The 20,048-nt window shown below is 49.1% G+C and overlaps 7 protein-coding genes across 7 annotated transcripts; 5 read left to right on the forward strand and 2 right to left on the reverse strand.

The window, feature by feature from the left end:
- The first annotated feature begins 828 nt into the window (after positions 1–828).
- Positions 829–2,953, forward strand: LOC6528595 (maltase A2). Its single transcript, XM_002089602.3, has 3 exons — positions 829–2,345; positions 2,400–2,528; positions 2,588–2,953. Exons 1-3 carry the CDS (start codon positions 844–846, stop codon positions 2,658–2,660), a joined length of 1,704 nt encoding a protein of 567 aa, XP_002089638.1. The 5' UTR covers positions 829–843; the 3' UTR covers positions 2,661–2,953.
- Positions 2,954–3,068: 115 nt separating this feature from the next.
- On the reverse strand, positions 3,069–5,050 carry LOC6528596 (maltase A3). The gene is made up of 4 exons (XM_002089603.4): positions 4,874–5,050; positions 3,446–4,811; positions 3,237–3,380; positions 3,069–3,174 (listed from the first exon to the last, which is right to left on the reverse strand). Exons 1-4 carry the CDS (start codon positions 5,019–5,021, stop codon positions 3,108–3,110), a joined length of 1,725 nt encoding a protein of 574 aa, XP_002089639.1. The 5' UTR covers positions 5,022–5,050; the 3' UTR covers positions 3,069–3,107.
- Positions 5,051–5,948: 898 nt separating this feature from the next.
- On the forward strand, positions 5,949–8,045 carry LOC6528597 (maltase A3). Its single transcript, XM_002089604.4, has 5 exons — positions 5,949–6,777; positions 6,837–6,893; positions 6,951–7,149; positions 7,213–7,664; positions 7,780–8,045. The coding sequence occupies exons 1-5, from the start codon at positions 5,966–5,968 to the stop codon at positions 7,997–7,999; spliced, it is 1,740 nt and encodes a 579-aa protein (XP_002089640.1). The 5' UTR covers positions 5,949–5,965; the 3' UTR covers positions 8,000–8,045.
- Positions 8,046–8,724: 679 nt separating this feature from the next.
- On the forward strand, positions 8,725–11,004 carry LOC6528598 (maltase A3). The gene is made up of 6 exons (XM_002089605.4): positions 8,725–8,966; positions 9,025–9,485; positions 9,543–9,995; positions 10,054–10,508; positions 10,562–10,705; positions 10,766–11,004. Exons 2-6 carry the CDS (start codon positions 9,102–9,104, stop codon positions 10,932–10,934), a joined length of 1,605 nt encoding a protein of 534 aa, XP_002089641.2. The 5' UTR covers positions 8,725–8,966; positions 9,025–9,101; the 3' UTR covers positions 10,935–11,004.
- A 57-nt stretch (positions 11,005–11,061) lies between these two features.
- Positions 11,062–13,104, forward strand: LOC6528599 (maltase A3). Its single transcript, XM_002089606.3, has 3 exons — positions 11,062–12,222; positions 12,300–12,895; positions 12,963–13,104. Exons 1-3 carry the CDS (start codon positions 11,080–11,082, stop codon positions 13,027–13,029), a joined length of 1,806 nt encoding a protein of 601 aa, XP_002089642.1. The 5' UTR covers positions 11,062–11,079; the 3' UTR covers positions 13,030–13,104.
- Positions 13,105–15,228: 2,124 nt separating this feature from the next.
- Positions 15,229–17,485, reverse strand: LOC6528600 (maltase A1). The gene is made up of 3 exons (XM_002089607.4): positions 15,898–17,485; positions 15,515–15,658; positions 15,229–15,440 (listed from the first exon to the last, which is right to left on the reverse strand). Exons 1-3 carry the CDS (start codon positions 17,466–17,468, stop codon positions 15,356–15,358), a joined length of 1,800 nt encoding a protein of 599 aa, XP_002089643.1. The 5' UTR covers positions 17,469–17,485; the 3' UTR covers positions 15,229–15,355.
- Positions 17,486–17,767: 282 nt separating this feature from the next.
- LOC6528601 (maltase A1) lies at positions 17,768–19,785 on the forward strand. The gene is made up of 4 exons (XM_002089608.4): positions 17,768–18,890; positions 18,965–19,419; positions 19,477–19,620; positions 19,698–19,785. Exons 1-4 carry the CDS (start codon positions 17,793–17,795, stop codon positions 19,762–19,764), a joined length of 1,764 nt encoding a protein of 587 aa, XP_002089644.1. The 5' UTR covers positions 17,768–17,792; the 3' UTR covers positions 19,765–19,785.
- The last annotated feature ends 263 nt before the right edge of the window (positions 19,786–20,048 follow it).

A 20,048-nucleotide genomic window follows, 5' to 3' on the forward strand; every position in this document is an offset into this window, starting at 1 on the left:
TTAATTTAAGTAATTTAAAAAAGAGTTTTTAGTTCTTTTATACATATATCCCTTTACCTTAATAGTTAACTATAAGTATAATTGTCAATTAAATATATTTATATTTATAGCTTATCCAAACATTGCACTTGTATTGTACCTTGCCTTTTGAGATTACTTTTGCTTTAATGTTAAATCATCTTCTGTTGCAAGGCTAAAAGAAATGAATTAGCACGCTTTTGAATGTCAATGTAAATACCACAGGTGGTTTCATGAGTAAGTGTCATTCCAAAGCTTATCATGAAAATACAAAAACAACCCCTTAAACTGCAGCTAGAGTAGGAGCAAGAATTCTACGAACAATTTAGGTTATTATCTTTTGTGTAATCTGTGCCATAAAACGGTGGAAATGTTTTAATAAAATCGAACTTTTACAGTTGGATATGTTTTAAATACAATGTTGACCTTAAAGACCAAAGAGTAAGCTAGATTTTTATTATGGTGTAAAAAACAAAGGTACCCTTTTAACATACTTTTCAAGAAATCTTGTATTTCCTTTTACATTTCACTTTACAATACTATAAAAATGTCAAGATATTTTGAGATTATCAATTCATATCTTTAACATTCGTACTTTCTTGCACTTGTACGACATTTCGCCGCCTAGTGGAATATGCAATAAAAAAGAGAGCTATTGGGTGCGGGAAAGACCAGTCCCCTGTTATTTAATCTAGCAAATATGCGATAAAACTGATAGATTACCAGCACCAGCCGGTGCAATTGTGCCTTATCGGCTGCACAATCGCTACATGGCCGGCAATTGGTATTAGCAAATTGAGTTTGGCCCACTCAAAAGCTATCGAAATGCCGAAGTGGGCACATCTCGGCCTAGCGGTTCTCCTTTCAATTTGCACTTCCCTAGGGGGAGCTGCGGAGATCGATTGGTGGGAGAACGCCTCGCTTTACCAGATATATCCGCGCTCCTTCCAGGACAGCGATGGCGATGGCATCGGGGACCTGAAAGGTATTACTTCGAGGTTGGGCTATCTCAAGGAAATAGGCATCACGGCCACCTGGCTGTCGCCCATTTTTACCTCGCCCATGTCGGATTTCGGATACGACATCTCCAACTTCTACGACATCGATCCGATATTCGGCACTCTCGACGATTTCGATGCCCTTATAGTGGAGGCCAAGTCGTTGGGCGTAAAGATCATCCTCGACTTTGTACCCAACCACTCGAGTGACGAGAACGTGTGGTTTGAAAAATCCGTGAATCGCGAGGATGGATACGACGACTTCTACGTGTGGGACGACGGAAAGCTAAACGAGGAAACTGGTGAAAGAGAGGCTCCTTCTAATTGGGTCAGTGTGTTCAGCGGACCCATGTGGACGTGGAACGAAAAGCGCCAGCAGTTCTTCCTGCACCAGTTTCAGGTGAAGCAGCCGGATCTAAACTTTACCAATCCAATGGTTAGAGAGCACATGCTGGATGTCTTGAAGTTTTGGCTGGACCGCGGAGTCGATGGATTCCGTATTGATGCAGTTCCACACATCTACGAGCACCGCAATGCAGACGGCTCCTATCCGGATGAACCGGTTAGCGGTTGGGGTAGTGACCCCAACGCCTACGACTACCACGATCACATCTACACCAAGGATCAGCCGGCCACGGTGGATCTCATGTACGAGTGGCGGGAGTTTTTGGATAACTATCGAGCGCAGAATGGAGGCGAATCACGGGTTCTGCTCGCCGAGGCCTATTCTTCCGTGGAGACTCTGAGTGCTTATTTCGGAAACAGCACCCATCACGGTACCCAGCTGCCCATGAACTTCCAGTTGATGTATCTCAGTGGCTACTCAACCGCGGAGGATGTTGTGGGATCCATCGACTACTGGATGAATACCATGTGGAAGGAGCACCAGACGGCCAACTGGGTCATTGGTAATCACGACACCAAAAGAGTGGCTGATCGTATGGGAGCTCACAAAGTGGATTTGCTCAATGTGATTGTGAACGCTCTGCCAGGAGCTTCGGTGACCTACTACGGCGAGGAAATCGGCATGTCCAACGTGGACGTGGAGTGCACCGGCGACTCTTGCGAGGATCGCGATGGAGAGCGCACGCCAATGCAGTGGACAGCTGGAAAGAACGCCGACTTTTCTGATGGGGAGTCTACCTGGCTGCCACTAAGCCCCGAGTATCAGAGGTACAATGTGCAGACTGAGCGCGGGGTTTCCAGATCTTCCCTGAACATCTTTAAGGGTCTTCAAGCTCTTAAGAGCAGTGCCGCTTTTATGGCGTTTAAAGAGGATGGGGGTTTCTCCTATGAGGCGGTGACGAAGCAAGTTCTACAGATCATTCGGTAGGTGAAGACATTCCTCTTCTATAGCTTGTCTAAAGCTCAGATATCCTACAGCACAAACAAGATCAGCGAGGAGTACAGAATTCTGGTCAACATGGGCAACGATATTGAAATCCTCGATGGGCTGGTCTCCAAAACCTACGAGTATGTGCTGGCCACAGCCTACTCTACACACTATCCGGGGTAAGTGTTCTCTACCTTCTTGTTTTCCATACTTTTAACTTATTTAAAACAATTTACAGGCAAAAAGCAGATCTGTCAGCGAGAATCATTCTCATGCCCTATGAAGCAGTCGTTTTACGATGGTTGGCATAACTTCCCGTACTTATTTTTTTGTTTCAATAAGTACTTGTTTTCTTCGTGTTAATCAGTATCGAATGCCATTGGGGTCCCCCATAAAGATAAGTTCTGTTCCTGTCAGAACTTCGAAATATATTAACCCGAACTTTGAGTGCCAATTACCACACCTAGATTTTATAGACACCCACTCAAGATATGGGCTTTTGGCTTTAGCTATCGCTATGGATTAATCTGGGAATAAACGTATTCGATAGTAATCATACGCATTTAGTTATTGCCTAATTGACCAATAAATTACGAGACCATTATTCAAAACTTTCAGTGGGGCGGCTTCTAATCAGTGCTTATACAACTTGACATGGGGCCAACATAAAGATAAGCACAGTGGGTTGAGTAAGTAAGGAAAGTAGTGCGATCAAAAAATTCGTTTGTTATTCTTTATTAAGCATCTATTATATTAGTTTACACTGTGCTCAGCACAACTGCTTCCTTGGGCAACAGCAGCACGGAGTTGGCAAATGTAAGGTCGCTAAAACGATAAAATGGTTAGTACTTTGTAGGTAAATGTGTCTTGTGGAGTCTGGTGCTTACTTCTTGCGACGCACGCTCTTATCGTTCACCACCACATATTGCAGTTGTGTGGAAATGGAGGTGAAGACGGAGTCCAAGTCGATCGACTCGACATCATCGTTGATGTTGATGAGGGTGATGTAGGATTTATAGCCTGTCAGGGATCTGTTAATAAGGAAATCAAGTCAAGATCATGTCTATGGGTAAATTATACGACTGTTCCAGCATACCGCTTGAAGGCCAACACGTTAGGACCAATGGCTGTTACGGAGACATCGCCCTGCTTCAAAGTGGGCTCATCACGCAGAGCTCGCAGCTGCTTGTAGACGTTCAGGTGGCTCAGGGCGATTCCACGCTCCTTCTTCACATTGACCAACTTGTAGTTGCTGGCGACCGGCAGCCAGGTGACTGAGGCGTTGGAGAATCCGGCGTTGACCTCGTCGCTCCACTGGAATGGAGTTCGCACTGGGTCGCGGGTGAGGCGCTCGAACTCCTGCTCGTTCGATTGGCAGGCCTGTGGGTCCACGGTGTCCTCCCAGCTGATCCACACGTCGGTCATGCCCATCTCCTCACCCTGGTAGGTCACACTCACGCCGGGCAAGCCCATGACGATCATGTTGCAGGCGTCGATGCGATCGGCGCCCAAGCGGGAGCCAATGCGACTCTGGTCGTGGTTGCCGAACACCCAGTTGGCCACCTGACCTTCTGGCATGTTGTCCAGCCAGTTGTGGATCAGCTCCGAGTAGTGGTAGGCATCGGAGCTGTAGCTGATCTTGGCCAGCAGCTCGAAATTGAAGGGAATCTGGGAGCCCAGGTGGGTGCCGTTTCCATAGTACTGCATCAACACGTCCAGAGGAGAGTAGGCCTCGGTGAGCAGGACGCGGTCATCGCCGCCCAACTCGGCGTCTATCTCCTCGATCACATCGCGGAAAGCGTAAACCAGCTCCAGAGTCTCGGGTTGATCGGTGGTGTAGATGTGCTGCAGGTAGGTGTAGTCCTCGGGATCGCTCACATCCTCGTTCCGGGGTTCATCGGGCCAGTTGCCGTCGGCATCGGCTGGAATTTCGTAGACATGGGGCACAGCGTCGATGCGGAAACCGTAGGCTCCTTTTCGCAGCCAGAAGCGCAGCACATCCTTCATGGCTTCAACGACCTTGGGGTTGCGGTAGTTAAGATCGGGCTGCTTGGCGTGGAACTGGTGGAGGTAGTACGCCTGACGTTGCTCGTTCCAGGTCCACATGGAGCCGCGGAACACGGAGAGCCAGTTGGTGGGTGGCTGGCGGATGCCGTTGACCACCTTGCCGGTGTGCCACACGTAGAAGTCCTTGTACTCCTCCTCGCCAGCGGCTGATCGGATGAACCAGTCGCACTCGTCACTGGTGTGGTTGGGCACAAAGTCCAAAATGATCTTGATGTCCAGCTCTTTGGCGCGCGCCAGTAGCGCCTCGAAATCCTCCATTGTGCCGAAGATGGGATCAATTCCTTTAAGATCAGCCACATCGTAACCGAAATCAGCCATGGGCGAGGTGAAGATCGGGGACAACCAAGTGGCTGTAATGCCGATTTCCTTCAGGTAAGGTAGCTGTTGCGTAATACCTGATTGCGAGGGTGAAGTAAGATTAAAGCCTAAATATAAAGCTTTCAAACCGCTTACTTACCGATGAGATCGCCCACGCCATCGCCATCGCTATCCTTAAAAGATCGGGGATATATCTGGTAGAACTGACCCGTCTTCCACCAGCCAACCTCCGCCAGTGAAGGTAGAGCCAAAGCCAAAAGGCAGGAGAGCACCAGCAACTTGAACATGGCTCCCACTATATCGATCGATTGCCAATGGCCAGAGGGATTATAAGGTGCCTCTATTTAAGCACACCGCCCACATTGATAAGGTGGCGATAAACCCACCATATAGCAAACTATTCCTGATTAGCTCCGAGGGGCTGGCAGATTTACAATCGCACGACACTACCAATGGCTTCTAATGATACGCAGGCTGTGGAATTTATTGGGGCCAAATTTGCGGCTGTTTGGCCAACTCACGCCCGAAGATCATGAGACAGATTGGCTGGGAAATGAATCCAACTGCATAGCCATATCTTATCGGGCCACTGAGTTCTTGGATTTCGCAGGGGGGAGTAATTTATTGGCCTACTTGGTCTTTCGGGACAATAAAATTGGGTGAATGGGGGGTTCAAGGTTGTGATAACTGATTTGGTTAGAATGATTCAATAACTGAAACTCTATGAGTGTAGGTCATAATAGAGCTAATGCAGAAATTTCGATTGATGTTCGTTGATTTTAGACCACTGTCCATCATTAGGGCGTCACCAGCTTTGGAACACATTAAAATCTTATCAAATACTTAAAATTTCATTACTGGAACAAATAAATTATAAGTTAAGTTCAATAAATGAATACTTGGGGAATACCCGTGAATATAAAAAATATATATATCTCTTTAAATTATTGGCGTTTGACTTAGACATGTTTGTAAACATGTTGGTAAAAAACACAAAAAAAATATGCGAATTATGGTCCCCATACTATTGTCACATATCAATATCGTAAAAAGTTACTAAATCACTGCATCTAACTTGTACAAAATACCTCCCATTTTTATTTTGGAGTCAAAGGTTTCATTATATATTTTCCCTAGGTGGCTTTCGCAACGCAGAGTTAGAAACGATAAGACCTGTAGATTATCGCCGTATATAAGAGAGCGGTTGCAATCATACCACTTACAGTTAGCAATGACCACTTGGACTAGCTTGTTCCTGCTTTTGGGCCTTGGCCTTTTGGCTGTCGATGCCGCGGCGCCCTGGTGGAAGACTGCTTCCTTCTACCAGATCTACCCCAGATCCTTCAAGGACAGCGACGGAGATGGAATCGGAGACTTGAACGGAGTGACCGAGAAGCTGGAGTACCTGAAGGAGATCGGTGTAACCGCCACCTGGCTGTCTCCTTTTCTGAAGTCCCCGATGGCCGACTTCGGCTACGATATTTCCGATTTCAAGGCGGTTGATCCTCTCTTCGGAACGATGGAGGACTTCGAGAATATGGTCTCCCGTGCCAAGGAGCTGGGTGTTAAGATTATTCTGGACTTCGTGCCCAATCATTCCAGCGATGAGTGCGACTGGTTCCTCCGTTCGGCTGCCGGCGAGGAGGAGTATAAAGACTACTACATCTGGCACGCGGGATTCCTTAATGAGGACGGAACCCGTCGCCCGCCCACCAACTGGGTGAGCGTCTTCCGCGGCAGCGCATGGGAGTGGCACGAGGGTCGCCAGGAGTACTACCTGCATCAGTTCCACAAGAAGCAGCCGGACTTCAACTTCCGTAATCCCGTGGTGCGCGAGGAGATGAACAACGTGCTGCGCTTCTGGCTGGAAAAAGGCGTCGACGGGTTCCGCGTGGATGCCATCTACCATGCCTTTGAGATTGAGGCCGATGAGAACGGAAACTATCCCGATGAGCCCCGCAACGATTGGACCAACGATCCAGACGAGTACGGGTACACCCACAAGATCTATACTGTGGATCAGCCAGAGACCCCGCACTTGGTGTACGTTTGGATGCTTTCGGATATGACCAGAAACTCAATTAAGCTTTCCTTATATACAGATACGAATGGCGCCAAATCCTTGAGCAGTTCCAGGCTGACAACGGCGGTGATGAGCGGTGAGTCTTGGACTTACTTGTAAAGAGGGGATTAGTTATCATGTTTGCATTTCATAGCATTTTGATGGTCGAGACCTGGTCCCCAATTGAAATCGTAATGCATTACTATGGCAACGAAACCGCCGAGGGAGCCCAGATACCGTTCAACTTCCAGCTGATAAGCAATCTGCACTACGATTCCGATGCCTATCACTACGAGTACTTGATTAACAATTGGCTTAATCTGATGCCCGAGGGCAAGAGCGCCAACTGGGTGGTAAGCTATCAAGCGATTAGCAACATTTCAAGACTAATAACCAATAATAACCCCCGTAAACAGATCGGAAACCACGACAAGAACCGCGTGGGCTCTCGATTCGGAGCCGATCGAGTGGACCTCTTCAACATCCTGCTGCTCACTCTGCCCGGCTGCAGCATCACCTACCAAGGCGAGGAGCTGGGCATGCTCGACGGCTATGTGTCCTGGGAAGACACCGTGGATCCGCAGGCCTGCAACGGCTACGAGTCCAACTACATGGATAACTCCCGCGATCCAGCCCGCACTCCGATGCACTGGTCGGATGAGACGATGGCTGGATTCACCACTGGCAAGAGCACCTGGCTGCCGGTGTCCACGGATTATCGCCAGAGGAACGTGAAGACCGAGCGCGGCGTGTCCTTGAGCCACCTCAACGTGTTCAAGCGTCTGCAGCAACTCCGGCAGGAGCCCAGCATTGTGGATGGATCCGCCGAGGTCACGGCTGTTAGTAACTACGTCCTGGCCGTCAAGCGGTGAGTTCACGATTTATACTTTCTTCTACTAGTACAAAAGCACCGCTTATTGCGAGTGTTGCTTCTAATTGCAATTAAATTACAAATTAAACGTTCCAAATACCATTCTTTGCAGCCACCTGCTCGGCGACTACGTTTACATCTCGCTGTTCAACATCTTCGACTCCATCGAGAATGTGAACCTGTCCAGTGTGTTTGGCAGCCTGCCCGCCAAGTTCCAGTACGCCCTGGTCACCGAGAAGTCCATCAAGAAGGTCGGCGACCAGGTGTCCGCCGGCAGTGTCACCCTCATGCCCCACGAGGCCATTGTGCTCCGCTCCACAACAACGGCTTAGTTAACTTCCCCTCGTGATGCATTAAACAAACACTTTAAAAGCTTTATGATTCAACTCTCCTAAGTGACCCCTTATCTTTGGTGTTGACGAACATTCCATGAAACCAATTGCCGATTTACTCATGTGGGTATTTGGGTAGATAATTCCATACCGCAAAGAAAGTTACAAACTCCTTGTTTTAGGAAAACTGTTTATTTTATACCATTGTACTAAGTGCGAAGGCTTTACTTGTCGTGGTTATTGGGGCGAGCTTTGTCTCAAAAGCGCCATGGGAATGGACTAGATATGTTTTTGTAGCAATCTTAATGCTTTTGTACGTCTTCGCTGATAAGTACTAAGTACCCCTTTCCCCGAACTCGGCGATCGCATATAACTGTCGACTGAGCGTGGTGCGCCCATGTTCTCACCAGATCTGCTCTGTGCTCTCTTTTTTCGACCAAACGTGTGCGCAGTTTATAAATAAAATACATGCATATTGTTCATGGGCGTAGAACATAATGAGGTTCGCTGGGGAGGCTGAAAAACTTCAAGCAATATATTCTTCTTCGTTACGAAACAATCGCTTTCATAAAAATCAAATATTTTCACCCGATGCACATTGATGCACATGGAATATGCTCAATTAATATACCTACTCCCCAACTAAGCCCATGCACTTCTCTCCCACACTCTGTGAAATTTAAATACGGAAAGCCTCGCATAATACTGTTTGCATTCGATCGCCAGTCGCATTTGTCGTCTGCCCAAAGCAGATCTGCTTTAATCAGACCGCTGTAATAAATATAGACTGACTGACGCAATGATCAAACACCGCCTGGTGGTGGCGTTCTTCCCAACTACCATGCGGATTTTGTGGGCATCGGGGGACAGGACGCCGACCTCAAGTGGTGGCAGACCGCGGCCTTCTATCAGATCTACCCAAGGTCATTTAAAGACAGCAACGGCGATGGCGTGGGTGATCTGAATGGTGAGGAGAGCGGTTTAATAGGTATGTACAAGAAAATAAGATTTACCCGTTTACCCAGGCATCGCGGAGCAGCTTCCCTACCTCAAGGAGCTGGGAATCACGGCCACTTGGCTGTCGCCCATCTTTACCTCGCCGATGGCTGACTTCGGCTACGATATAGCCAACTTCACTGAGATTGCTCCTATTTTCGGAACAATGGCGGACTTTGAGCACCTGATGGAGGTGGCCAAAAGCCTAGACATTAAGATCATCCTGGACTTTGTACCCAACCATTCGAGTGATGAATGTGAGTGGTTCCGTCGTTCGGCTGCTCGTGATCCAGAATTCAAGGACTTTTACGTATGGCATCCTGGGCGCATGGAGAATGGCAATCGCCATCCGCCCTCCAATTGGGTCAGCGTTTTCCGGGGCAGTGCCTGGCAGTGGCACGAAGGTCGTCAGGAGTTCTACCTGCACCAGTTCGTGAAGAAGCAGCCGGATCTGAACTATCGCAACCCAAAGGTCCGGGAGACCATGAGTGTGAGTATTCATCGCAAGTGAAGTAGTTATGTATAATGGTAAGATTTCTTTTCGCAGAACGTATTAAGATTTTGGCTGGGCAAGGGCGTCTCCGGTTTTCGCATTGATGCAGTACCCCATGTGTTTGAAATAGCGCCAGATGCCCAGAATCAGTATCGCGATGAGCCGCGAAACGACTGGGACAACGACCCCGAGGATTACGGTTATCTGCAGCACATATACACCAAGGATCAGCCGGAGACCATTGACCTGGTCTATTCGTGGCGAGCGGTGCTGGACGCGTTCCAGCGGGAGCACGGCGGCGAGGACCGCATCTTAATGGCCGAGACCTACTCACCCATCGATATCGTGATGCAGTACTACGGCAATGCGACGACGGAGGGCGCTCAGCTGCCATTCAACTTTCTACTGATAAGTGAGCTGTCCAACTCATCGAATGCACACGCCTACGAGGGAACAGTGCTCAAATGGCTGCAGCACATGCCCAATGGTCGCACCGCCAACTGGGTGGTAGGTGGTCCATGGGACAACAAAGATTCCATGTGAAACTAATTGACTTTTTCTCCAGTTGGGTAACCACGATCAGGCCCGAGTGGGCTCCCGGTTGGGCAGGGATCGGGTGGACATGCTGAACATGCTCACTGCCACGCTGCCCGGCGCCAGTGTCACCTACCAGGGCGAGGAGCTGGGCATGACCAATGTGTGGATCTCGTGGAAGGACACGGTGGATCCCTCGGCCTGCAACACTAATCCAAGCATCTATGAGCAGTACTCCCGCGATCCGGAGCGAACGCCCTTCCAGTGGACCGATGCCCAGGACGCTGGGTTCAGCAACGCCAGCAGGACCTGGCTTCCCATCGCTGTGGATTACAAGCAGGTGAATGTGGAGCTGGAGCGGCAGAAGCCCCTCAGTCACTTGAACGTCTTTAAACAACTCTGGCTGTTGAGGAAGCAGTCCCAGACCCTTCAACGCGGCAAAACTGAAGTGAAGGCCCTCAGCGACGCTGTTTTGGCCGTTAAACGGTGACAGATAAAACATTTCCACTGGCTTCGACAATAACAATTGATTTCCGCAGGTATCTCGAACGTGAGTCAACCTATTTGACCCTTTTGAACATTTACGACGGAGTAGAAACCATAAATCTTCTGCAGAGTTTCCCCGACTTGCCACCTCAGCTGAAAGTTGTTGTGGTCACAGAGCGATCTCAAGTCAAAGTGGGGTAGGTCAATTTCTGTGGTCAGTTATAAAAACCATTTTTTAATAACTCTCCTTTTTACAGCGATATCGTGAACTCTACCTCGCTGTATTTGCAGCCGAAGGACTCGCTGGTCTTGGAGACCACCTCCTCATATTATAGCTACGTCACCAACGGAGAGACCCGTTTTCTTCCCGTGCTGGGGGCTTATCTGTGGCTGGCTCAAGTGGGAATCTATCTAAACAACCGTTGAGTTCCCACCCTATGATCCAACAGCTGGTTAATAATAAAATACTCACAATAAAGTCATTCAAAGCACTTGAGCAGTTATCGGTGCAAAAATCTCTGGGGTCCGTCTATAAAAGCGGGATCCCACCAGTTCACTTGGTCAGTCAGTCATGGAGTGTTTAAAAATCTTAATCGCAACGATACTTGTTTTGGGGATTCACTGCGCCCTTGGGAGAGCAGCCGCAGTGGATGTCGACCTTGAGAGAGCCACCACAGCCACGGACACCACTCGAGATTGGTGGCAAGTGGCGCAATTCTATCAGATCTATCCGCGCTCCTACAAGGACTCCGATGGCGATGGCATTGGAGACCTGCAGGGTATCATCTCCAAGTTGGACTACTTGAAGGAGATTGGGGTGACTGCCACCTGGCTTTCGCCCATCTACAGTTCGCCCATGGCGGACTTCGGATACGATATATCCGACTTCTTCGACATTCAGCCGGAGTACGGCACCTTGGCCGACTTCGATGAACTGATCGCGGAGGCCAAGAAGCGGAACATCAAGATCATCCTGGACTTCGTACCGAACCACTCGAGCGATGAGAACGTCTGGTTCCAGAAGTCTGTCAAGAGGGAGAAAGGCTATGAGGACTACTACATGTGGCACGATGGCTACGTGAATGCGACGACTGGGGCAAGGGAACCCCCGTCCAATTGGCTCCAAGCCTTCCGCGGAAGCGCTTGGGAGTGGAACGAAGAACGCCAACAGTACTACCTCCACCAGTTCGCCGTCAAGCAGCCGGATCTCAACTACCGCAACCCTGCCGTGGTGGCCCAGATGAAGCGGGTGCTCACCTACTGGTTGGACCGAGGAGTGGCTGGATTCCGCATGGACGCGGTGCCGTGGTGCTTCGAGGTGTTGCCCGACGCTGATGGCCGGTATCCCGACGAGCCGCTGAGTGGCTACACCGATGATTCGGATGACTCCTCCTATCTGAAGCACATCTATACGCAGGATCTGCGCGAAACCGTGGAGATGGTGTTTCAGTGGCGCACTCTGATGGATGATTACCAACGCATCCACGGTGGGGACACTCGAGTTATCATGGTGGAGACATATTCGGGCCTGGACTATGTGATGCAGTTCTATGGTAATCGAACTACAAATGGCGCTCAGATGCCGTTCAACTTTCAGTTTATTATTGGCGGCAATGGGGACAAGAACAACACTCAGCTCAATGCGGCGGGATTCGTGAAGATAATCAACAGCTGGTTGAGCCAAATGCCGGCTGGACAGACAGCCAACTGGGTGGTGAGTGATTCAGGACATATTCCAGGGGCTGTATATTTATATTATTGAAAATTAAACATCATGTTCTCCATCTACAGATGGGTAATCACGACCAGCGGAGGGTGGGCAGTCGCTACGGCGAGAACCGCATCGACTTGATGAACATGTTGCAGATGTTCCTGCCCGGCGTGAGCATCACCTACCAAGGAGAGGAGCTGGGAATGACTGACCTGGACATCAGCTGGGAGGACAGCCGGGATCCTGCGGCCTGCAATTCCAATTCGAATATTTACGAGCAGTTCACTCGCGATCCCGCCAGAACTCCATTCCAGTGGAGCGATGAGGCCAACGCAGGGTTCTCCACGAACTCCTCCACCTGGCTGCCAATCAATCCGAACTATGTTACCGTAAATGTGAAGGCGGAGAATTCCACGAGTCCCAGCCACTTAAGCTTGTACAAGCAGTTGGTGGAGCTGCGGAAGTCCAAGACCCTGCAGTTGGGCGCCACTCGATATGCGAATGTGGGCGACAATGTGGTGGCCATAAGGAGGTATCTAAGTGGGGAACCCACCTACGTGCTGGTGGCCAATGTGCTGGACACCAGTGTCTCTGGAATAGACGTAGCCAGTGCCATATATGCCAGTGGTAGCTACAAAATAAAGCTGCTCAATCCGCAAGCCAAGGCCACAGTTGGGTAAGTCTCCTCTTCCATTCTTTAGTCAAGTTCTAAGCTAACTTTTTTTGCCCTCTTCTCATCACAGTGATAGCGTCACGCTGAGCAACTTGACGTTGGAGCCTTACGCAGCCCTGATATTGGAGTCTGTCTAGAGTTTACATAATCATAATGTTAAGTTGAAAGAAGAACAATACGTATACATAAAGTACATCGATAATGTCTTGCTATATGGGCGCATAAGTCATTGGGGCGAACGACATTGGGAAACTTTTCAATTTGAAGGTCCCGTGCTGGGCCAACTTATTATAAATTATTAAGGAACTTTGTCCTGGCTCAAGAGTCACAGTCGCGGCAAGGACCGCCAAAGCGGCAAGGAGGCAAAAGAAATTCCATTAGACGTGATTGATAAGACACACAAATCACGCATACGCAGCGTTTCTGCCTCGCAAAAACCAAAGGACCGCAGAAGGTGATTCGGAAATGAGCCAAACATCAGCGAGTGTGCGTTGGCGTTATGTGTGTGGGTGACTGGGTGTGCTGGTGGCTTTAGCCTACGCACTTGACAGCCCAACGAAATAGGACCCTGTAATAATATAAATAATGAGAAATTACAGCGAAAACTGTGTCCGATGTCCTAAATCATTTTAAACTGTTGTGCACCCTCATCAGGCCCAGTTGAAAGCCCCAGAGCTCATCACCTACAATAGTTCTGTCATCGGCACGCTGTTGGCGGCATTTGCCAGCAACCCTTTCCCCAAAAACGTCAGCAGTACCAAAACATCAGCCCCCAAAACATCAGGTACGTGAGAGCCATTCAAATGAGCGAGTGCTGGCAACCCGTTGGGCGCCAGTTATGAGCCATGTTTGCGGTGCAATTAATGAGCGGCCAGTGATTAAATGAACTTTCAGGCCTCACCTGGCCAGCTCTGCACCTGGCACGTGCCAAATCAGAAGCTAAGGGAGCGACGGGAGCGCAGCTCGTTAGGACCTGGTCCGAAATCAAACTCAAATATTAGCCCCGCATTATTAATATGCAAACGCTGTCGGAGCCTCGAATACGTTCCTCAAATGTGCAAGGATGTGCCGGGATGGGGCACATCGCATCCGGCCTTCTGGGCCATGAGTCCTTGCAGATTACAACGGGCTTAATGCGTTTTAAAAGTTTTCCAATCGGAAGAAAGCAAACTTCTTTGCGACCTGCTTAAATCTGTGAAAATCATGGAAATCATGAAAATAATATTAAATGTAATCATCTGGGTATCTTCATCAAACATTTTGGCTCCGACTGTTTGGGAAATTAACTTCATTATCTGCCCGAAAATGAAATGCACAAAAGGCAGAAGGCTTTGTGCGACTGGACTGGCACCTGGCCTCCGTCTGGCTGTTCGTCCTGCGGTTTCCATTTTCACAGTTTCATTCATTTTTTAAGGTTTCCGGTCACGTGCGTAAGGGTAAAGTGGCCCCGCCACTCGGCGCCGCGTCTGTGACCTTTTTAATGGGCTGTCAGGTCACGCAGCCATTTACAAGATTTCCTTTTATTCATTTTTGTGGTTCTGCCTGCTGGCAGACGGCTAATTTTTCAGCGTCAATCGAACGGGACGATTTCGCAAAGGGAAGAAATAATTTGTAAAGATTTCGGGGCAACCGCTTAATGCACTTACTCCGTAATTCAATCTCGACATTCTTGTCGAACCAGTCGTAATTACCAAGTTGTTATTTTAGACGGATCAAGCGGTCGTTTCCAACTCCTCGCCCACTCAAGTTGGCCGCAGAAGTATGTGTGTTTAGCGAAACAAGTTTCTAATGGTATGGTGCGTATACTTGATGCCCGGGCATCGCAAGGCGTCTGCCAATTACCATGTGTAAACGCAATTTAATTATTTATAACGTAATTGAAGTTCTGCCTTCGCCTGCCCTCCTTTTCGTACGCGAATACAAGAGTAAATACTGCAGGGCGGTTTCACGAATTTCCGAGATTGGTAATAAATCTCGCTATGAAAACCTCCCCACCTATCACCCATCTGGGTGAACGTTCCAGACTTCAAAGTGCTCCGCGATGCTGGCGGCCCGGTCTCAGGCCAACATGCCCGATTTTGGGCCTAGCCCCTGGACGCCGTCTGTATTTACATTGTGTGTAACACACATTCTTAGGCTCTCAGGCACACACTGAGTAATACGGCGAATACTCAGCGAGGCCGGGACTTTTGCTTGACTTTAATTTGTGTGTAAACACTTTAAATGCCGAGACCCCCGTCGAGTGGGAATTAAGAGAGTATGCCGGGCACTTGAGCTTATCTCCGGGTTGGGTAGATTTCAGGATATGTGCGATGTTTCTGGGGTGGAGTGGGTTGTTTGTCTGGTTTTTCACTTATATATTTATTTATGCAAGCCACGGCATATTTGCTTTGAGCCGAAGATAAATACCGATTGAGTGGCCTGCCTCAGTGTGATTTAAGTGCGCCTGGTGGGAATCGCCATTTAATCGAACCGGGAAGAGCTGCCGCTGCTCAATACCAAGGCCTCGCCGGCAGCCAGACTCAATCCGGTGACCTCGAACTGGGAGCTGAAAAGATGTCCGCACAAATGTCAGAACGGTCATTCAGATGGTCAGATGGTCAGATGGACGAGATGCCTTACCCCTCCGCCTTCGAGGACTGCAGGCTGCGGATGAGAAGCGTTAGGTGGGTGGGCAGCGTCTTGTCGAATTCGTATAAATCCACAGTGACACCCTTGCTGGCAAAGTTGGCCAAATAAATTATGGATGCAGAGCCGGAGATGTAACTGTAAAGGTAATGGTACGGTACGTACTTAAAGGAATTTCTGCAGTATACAGTATACAGTATGCAGTAGCTCCCGGTGCATAACTCTTGCAGAAGAAACTACTTTTGTGCGGTGTGCATATTTCATTTCTGACGTGTGACTTACTGGTTCACCAGCTTATGATGACTCAGAGCTATATCCCCACTTTATATCCCAACGTTTCGGGACAAATATGAACTTAGCTGAGAAGTTTAACTCACCGCTTCACCACAAACACATTCTCGCCAACCACTCCATATTTAGTGGATCCATTCCTCAGCGGCAGCGACGATTTCCTCAGCTCTACCAAGGTCTTGTAGATATTCAGATGGGAGCGCTGAGCCGCCGCCTCCACGTCCACATTCAGCGTTTGGTAGTCTGCTGCCAGTGGCAACCAGGTCTTGGATGCAGTGGAGAACCCGGCGTTGGTGCCACTCGTCCACTGGAAGGGAGTCCGCGAGGGATCGCGTGTGAACTGCTCGTAGATGTCCGAGTTCGAGTTGCAGGCCGCCGGATCCTGGGTGTCTTCCCAGCTTATCTCGCCATCGGTCATGCCCAGCTCCTCGCCCTGATAGGTGACACTAGCTCCGGGAAGGACCATGACCAACATGTTCATGGCATCTGCATTCGCAGTTCCATATCGACTTGCCGCCCGACGCTGGTCGTGGTTACCTATTACCCAGTTGGGGGTGCGTCCGGCGGGCAGGTTGTCCAACCAGTTGTCCACTGCCGTTTTTATGGATCCGGCAGAGACACCGTCGCTGGCCAGAACCGTAATCAGGTTAAAGTTAAAGGGCAGATGGGCACCGGCCGTTGAGCGGTTTCCGTAAAACTGCATTGTGTAGGCGGGCGGGGCATAAGTCTCGATGAGGAGAACTCTCGTATCGCCTCCATGAATACGCTGGTAGTCATCCATCACCACGCGCCACTGGTACGCCATGTCAATGGTTTCCGGCCGGTTCTCGATGAGATCGCTCTTAAGGTACTTGCGGTCATCGACGTCGTCCGTGAGACCGCTAACTTCCTCATCGGCATACTGACCATCTGCATCCGGCTCGATCTCGAAGAGAACTGGTACGGCATCGCAGCGGAAGCCAGCAACGCCTAGGTCCAACCAGTAGCGAAGCACACGCTTCATCTGCTCCACGACCAGGGGATTTCGGTAGTTGAGATCAGCCTGCTGCACCGCGAACTGGTGCAGATAGTATTGCTGACGTTTCTCGTTCCACTCCCAGGCACTTCCTCGGAACGCTTGCAGCCAATTGGAAGGGGGTTGCCTCTCTCCAGTAGAGGCATTCACCTTTCCGTCATGCCAAACGTAGTAGTCTTCGTAGCCCTTCTCGCGATTTACAGATTTTACAAACCAAGAGTTCTCATCACTCGAGTGATTGGGTACGAAATCCAGGATAATCTTCAGGTCCAACTCGTTGGCCCGCTTGATAAGAGCCCTGAAGTCATCGAGTGTTCCGTATTCCGGCTGAATGTCAAAGAAGTCGGATATGTCATAGCCAAAGTCAACCATGGGCGAAGTGAAAATGGGCGACAGCCATGCGGCCGTGACCCCCAGATCCTTTAGATACTCCAGTTTACCGGTGATGCCATTCAAATCTCCGATTCCATCGCCGTCGGAGTCCATGAAGGATCGCGGGTATATCTGATAGAACTGGGCATTTTCCCACCAGTCTTTTGTGACTGTCGTCGACGTCGTGGTTTCACATGACCAGTTAGGATGAGCCAGTATAACCAGCCCAAAAGCCAGCAAGCCAAAGAGATCTAACCGCGTTCTGTGCATGTTTATTACTTGATTTCGAGGACTCAGCGCTGTTCCTTTTATACAATTATACGAAAAGGGATTACCAGAGCTTATATGATAACCCCGCACCGAGTAGGGTATGTATTTACCAAAACACTCGAAAGAACACTTGAGCTGGAAATTTTCCAATAACAGTTCCGCAGATGGCAATGTGCATGCTCCACAATCGATTAGGCGGACTTACCCTAGACCAATCAAAACAATTTCACTTTGAGGTCTTATCTAGCCGGTTGAGTGGACAGTCTATAAAAGGGTGAGCAATTGCCGACCGCTTTCACAAGGTATTTTGATTTGACCCAGGCAATGGAGCTTCTGTCGCTGCTAACACTTCTGCTATTAGCCATTGCTTCGAATGAGGCATGTCAAGTGCAGAGCTCCTCCAGTGAAACGACCGACTGGTGGCAAACCGCCCAGTTCTATCAGATCTACCCGCGCTCCTTCAAAGACTCCGACGGCGATGGCATTGGTGACTTGAACGGCATAACCAGCAAACTGGAGTATCTCAAGGACTTGGGTGTAACAGCTGCTTGGCTATCGCCCATCTTTAAGTCGCCAATGGTCGACTTTGGCTATGACATATCCGACTTTTTTGACATTCAGCCTGAGTACGGAACTCTCAAGGATTTTCGTGCATTAATCAAGCGAGCCAAGGAGCTGGATCTGAAGATCGTCCTGGACTTTGTGCCCAACCATTCAAGCAACGAGAGTGAGTGGTTCCAAAAGTCGGTGAAAAGGGAGAAGGGATACGAGGACTACTACGTGTGGCACGACGGAAAGGTGAATTCCACCACTGGGAAGAGGGAGCCTCCGACTAACTGGCTTCAGTACTTCCGTGGAAGTGCCTGGGAATGGAATGATCAGCGTCAGCAGTACTACCTACACCAGTTCGCAGTGCAGCAGCCCGATCTGAACTATCGCAATCCCCTGGTTGTGGAGCAAATGAAGCGGGTGCTGCGCTACTGGTTGAACGAGGGTGTCTCCGGATTCCGGTGTGATGCACTGCCTCCGCTTTTCGAGGTCCTGCCCGATGGCGACGGTCAATTTCCGGACGAGGTTGTGAGTGGGTCCACCGAGGACGAAGAGGATCGTGACTATCTTACCACCACGTACATTGAAAACCAGCCAGAGACTATTGATATGGTTTATCAGTGGCGAACTGTGCTCGATGACCACAAACGCATTTATGGGGGCAACTCAAGCGTCTTGCTTATAGAGACGTACTCACCCGCCTGGTTTACCATGCAGTTCTACGGGAACAGAAGCACCGAGGGCGCCCACCTACCCTTCAACTTCAATCTGATCACGGTGATGGAGCAAAAGGGTATTTCTGCGAGCAACGTGCAGGAGGCAATCGATTTGTGGCTAAAGAACATGCCCGCAGGTCGCACTCCCAATTGGGTGGTAAGTTGGAGCCCTTTAGGTGTATCTGTATCTGTATCTGTACCTGTATCTGGGGCTAATCATTCTGACTCCAGCTAGGCAATCACGACAAACGAAGAGCAGCTAGTCGGTATGGAAAGGAGCACATCGATGGCATGAACATGCTGGTGATGATCCTGCCTGGAGTAAGTGTCACCTACCAGGGCGAGGAGATCGGCATGACCGATGGGGAGATCAGCTGGGAGGACACCGTCGATCCTTGGGGTTGCAACTCGAATCCGGACATCTACGAACAGTACACCCGCGATCCAGAGAGAACACCCTTTCAGTGGACTGGAGGAACTAACGCCGGATTCACGAATGGGTCCACCACCTGGTTGCCACTGGCTGCTGACTATGAGACGATAAATGTTGAGAAGGAACTGAGCGATGGTGTCTCACACTTAAAGATATACAAGCAATTGGTGGCACTACGAAGATCTTCCAAAACTCTGCAAAATGGCTCCACAAAATACCAGACCCTTTCGGAGGACATCTTCGTAGTTCAACGGTAAGTGATGGTATAATTTTCCAGATTAGTAATTACCATGTATTGATGCCTTCGTAGATCTTTGACCAAATCAGCCACTATTGTTCTGGTCATAAACTTTGGATCGGTGGCGAAAATCGTTGACTTAAGTCAGTTTGACAAGAACCGTACCGAGAGCCTGCTGCTGCTTATAGGAAGCATTGATTCCACCAAAAAGAAGGGGTAAGTGGAGCAAAGCTCTACAGCAGAGCTATTAAGCTATTAAACTATTTAACATTTACCTTTTGTCTTTTGAACAGCACTCGGTACGATCCGAAATCCTTGAGTCTAGATCCCTCGGAAGCCTTAGTCTTGACCAGCGAATAAAACTCGTTTTTTGAATGGAAAGTGTTTTTGATTCTTTGATATTCGTCTTGCTTTATTCGTAGATACATATGCGGCCCAAAAAACATTTAGCGTTTGGTTGATAATAGTATTATTAACTATACATCAAGTAACTAATTCGAAAGACATTCAATTCTTGGATGTTCCATCGGATCCTCGTTAACGATTATTTACACTGAACACACAGACACGGAAAACGAACAAATTTTGCTATATTTTGTACCCCATGTTTTGGCTAGACATGAATTGCATTACTTGCGCTCTAT

Source organism: Drosophila yakuba, chromosome 2L (genome assembly GCF_016746365.2).
Source record: "Drosophila yakuba strain Tai18E2 chromosome 2L, Prin_Dyak_Tai18E2_2.1, whole genome shotgun sequence".
Classification (NCBI taxonomy): Eukaryota; Metazoa; Arthropoda; class Insecta; order Diptera; family Drosophilidae; genus Drosophila; species Drosophila yakuba.

Coding starts and splice junctions, on each gene's coding strand:
- LOC6528595 (XM_002089602.3), top strand. CDS start 844: ATGCCGAAGTGGGCACATCTCGGCCTAGCGGTTCTCCTTTCAATTTGC. Junction 2,346..2,399: donor CAAGTTCTACAGATCATTCG/GTAGGTGAAGAC, acceptor GATATCCTACAG/CACAAACAAGATCAGCGAGG. Junction 2,529..2,587: donor TACTCTACACACTATCCGGG/GTAAGTGTTCTC, acceptor AACAATTTACAG/GCAAAAAGCAGATCTGTCAG.
- LOC6528596 (XM_002089603.4), bottom strand. CDS start 5,021: ATGTTCAAGTTGCTGGTGCTCTCCTGCCTTTTGGCTTTGGCTCTACCT. Junction 4,812..4,873: donor TGGCGTGGGCGATCTCATCG/GTAAGTAAGCGG, acceptor CCTCGCAATCAG/GTATTACGCAACAGCTACCT. Junction 3,175..3,236: donor AAGAGCGTGCGTCGCAAGAA/GTAAGCACCAGA, acceptor TTATCGTTTTAG/CGACCTTACATTTGCCAACT.
- LOC6528597 (XM_002089604.4), top strand. CDS start 5,966: ATGACCACTTGGACTAGCTTGTTCCTGCTTTTGGGCCTTGGCCTTTTG. Junction 6,778..6,836: donor CCAGAGACCCCGCACTTGGT/GTACGTTTGGAT, acceptor CCTTATATACAG/ATACGAATGGCGCCAAATCC. Junction 6,894..6,950: donor GACAACGGCGGTGATGAGCG/GTGAGTCTTGGA, acceptor TGCATTTCATAG/CATTTTGATGGTCGAGACCT.
- LOC6528598 (XM_002089605.4), top strand. CDS start 9,102: ATGGCTGACTTCGGCTACGATATAGCCAACTTCACTGAGATTGCTCCT. Junction 10,509..10,561: donor GCTGTTTTGGCCGTTAAACG/GTGACAGATAAA, acceptor TGATTTCCGCAG/GTATCTCGAACGTGAGTCAA. Junction 10,706..10,765: donor CGATCTCAAGTCAAAGTGGG/GTAGGTCAATTT, acceptor TCCTTTTTACAG/CGATATCGTGAACTCTACCT.
- LOC6528599 (XM_002089606.3), top strand. CDS start 11,080: ATGGAGTGTTTAAAAATCTTAATCGCAACGATACTTGTTTTGGGGATT. Junction 12,223..12,299: donor GACAGACAGCCAACTGGGTG/GTGAGTGATTCA, acceptor CTCCATCTACAG/ATGGGTAATCACGACCAGCG. Junction 12,896..12,962: donor CAAGCCAAGGCCACAGTTGG/GTAAGTCTCCTC, acceptor TTCTCATCACAG/TGATAGCGTCACGCTGAGCA.
- LOC6528600 (XM_002089607.4), bottom strand. CDS start 17,468: ATGCACAGAACGCGGTTAGATCTCTTTGGCTTGCTGGCTTTTGGGCTG. Junction 15,659..15,897: donor AATGTGTTTGTGGTGAAGCG/GTGAGTTAAACT, acceptor TTACCTTTACAG/TTACATCTCCGGCTCTGCAT. Junction 15,441..15,514: donor CAGTCCTCGAAGGCGGAGGG/GTAAGGCATCTC, acceptor ACATCTTTTCAG/CTCCCAGTTCGAGGTCACCG.
- LOC6528601 (XM_002089608.4), top strand. CDS start 17,793: ATGGAGCTTCTGTCGCTGCTAACACTTCTGCTATTAGCCATTGCTTCG. Junction 18,891..18,964: donor GTCGCACTCCCAATTGGGTG/GTAAGTTGGAGC, acceptor TTCTGACTCCAG/CTAGGCAATCACGACAAACG. Junction 19,420..19,476: donor GACATCTTCGTAGTTCAACG/GTAAGTGATGGT, acceptor ATGCCTTCGTAG/ATCTTTGACCAAATCAGCCA.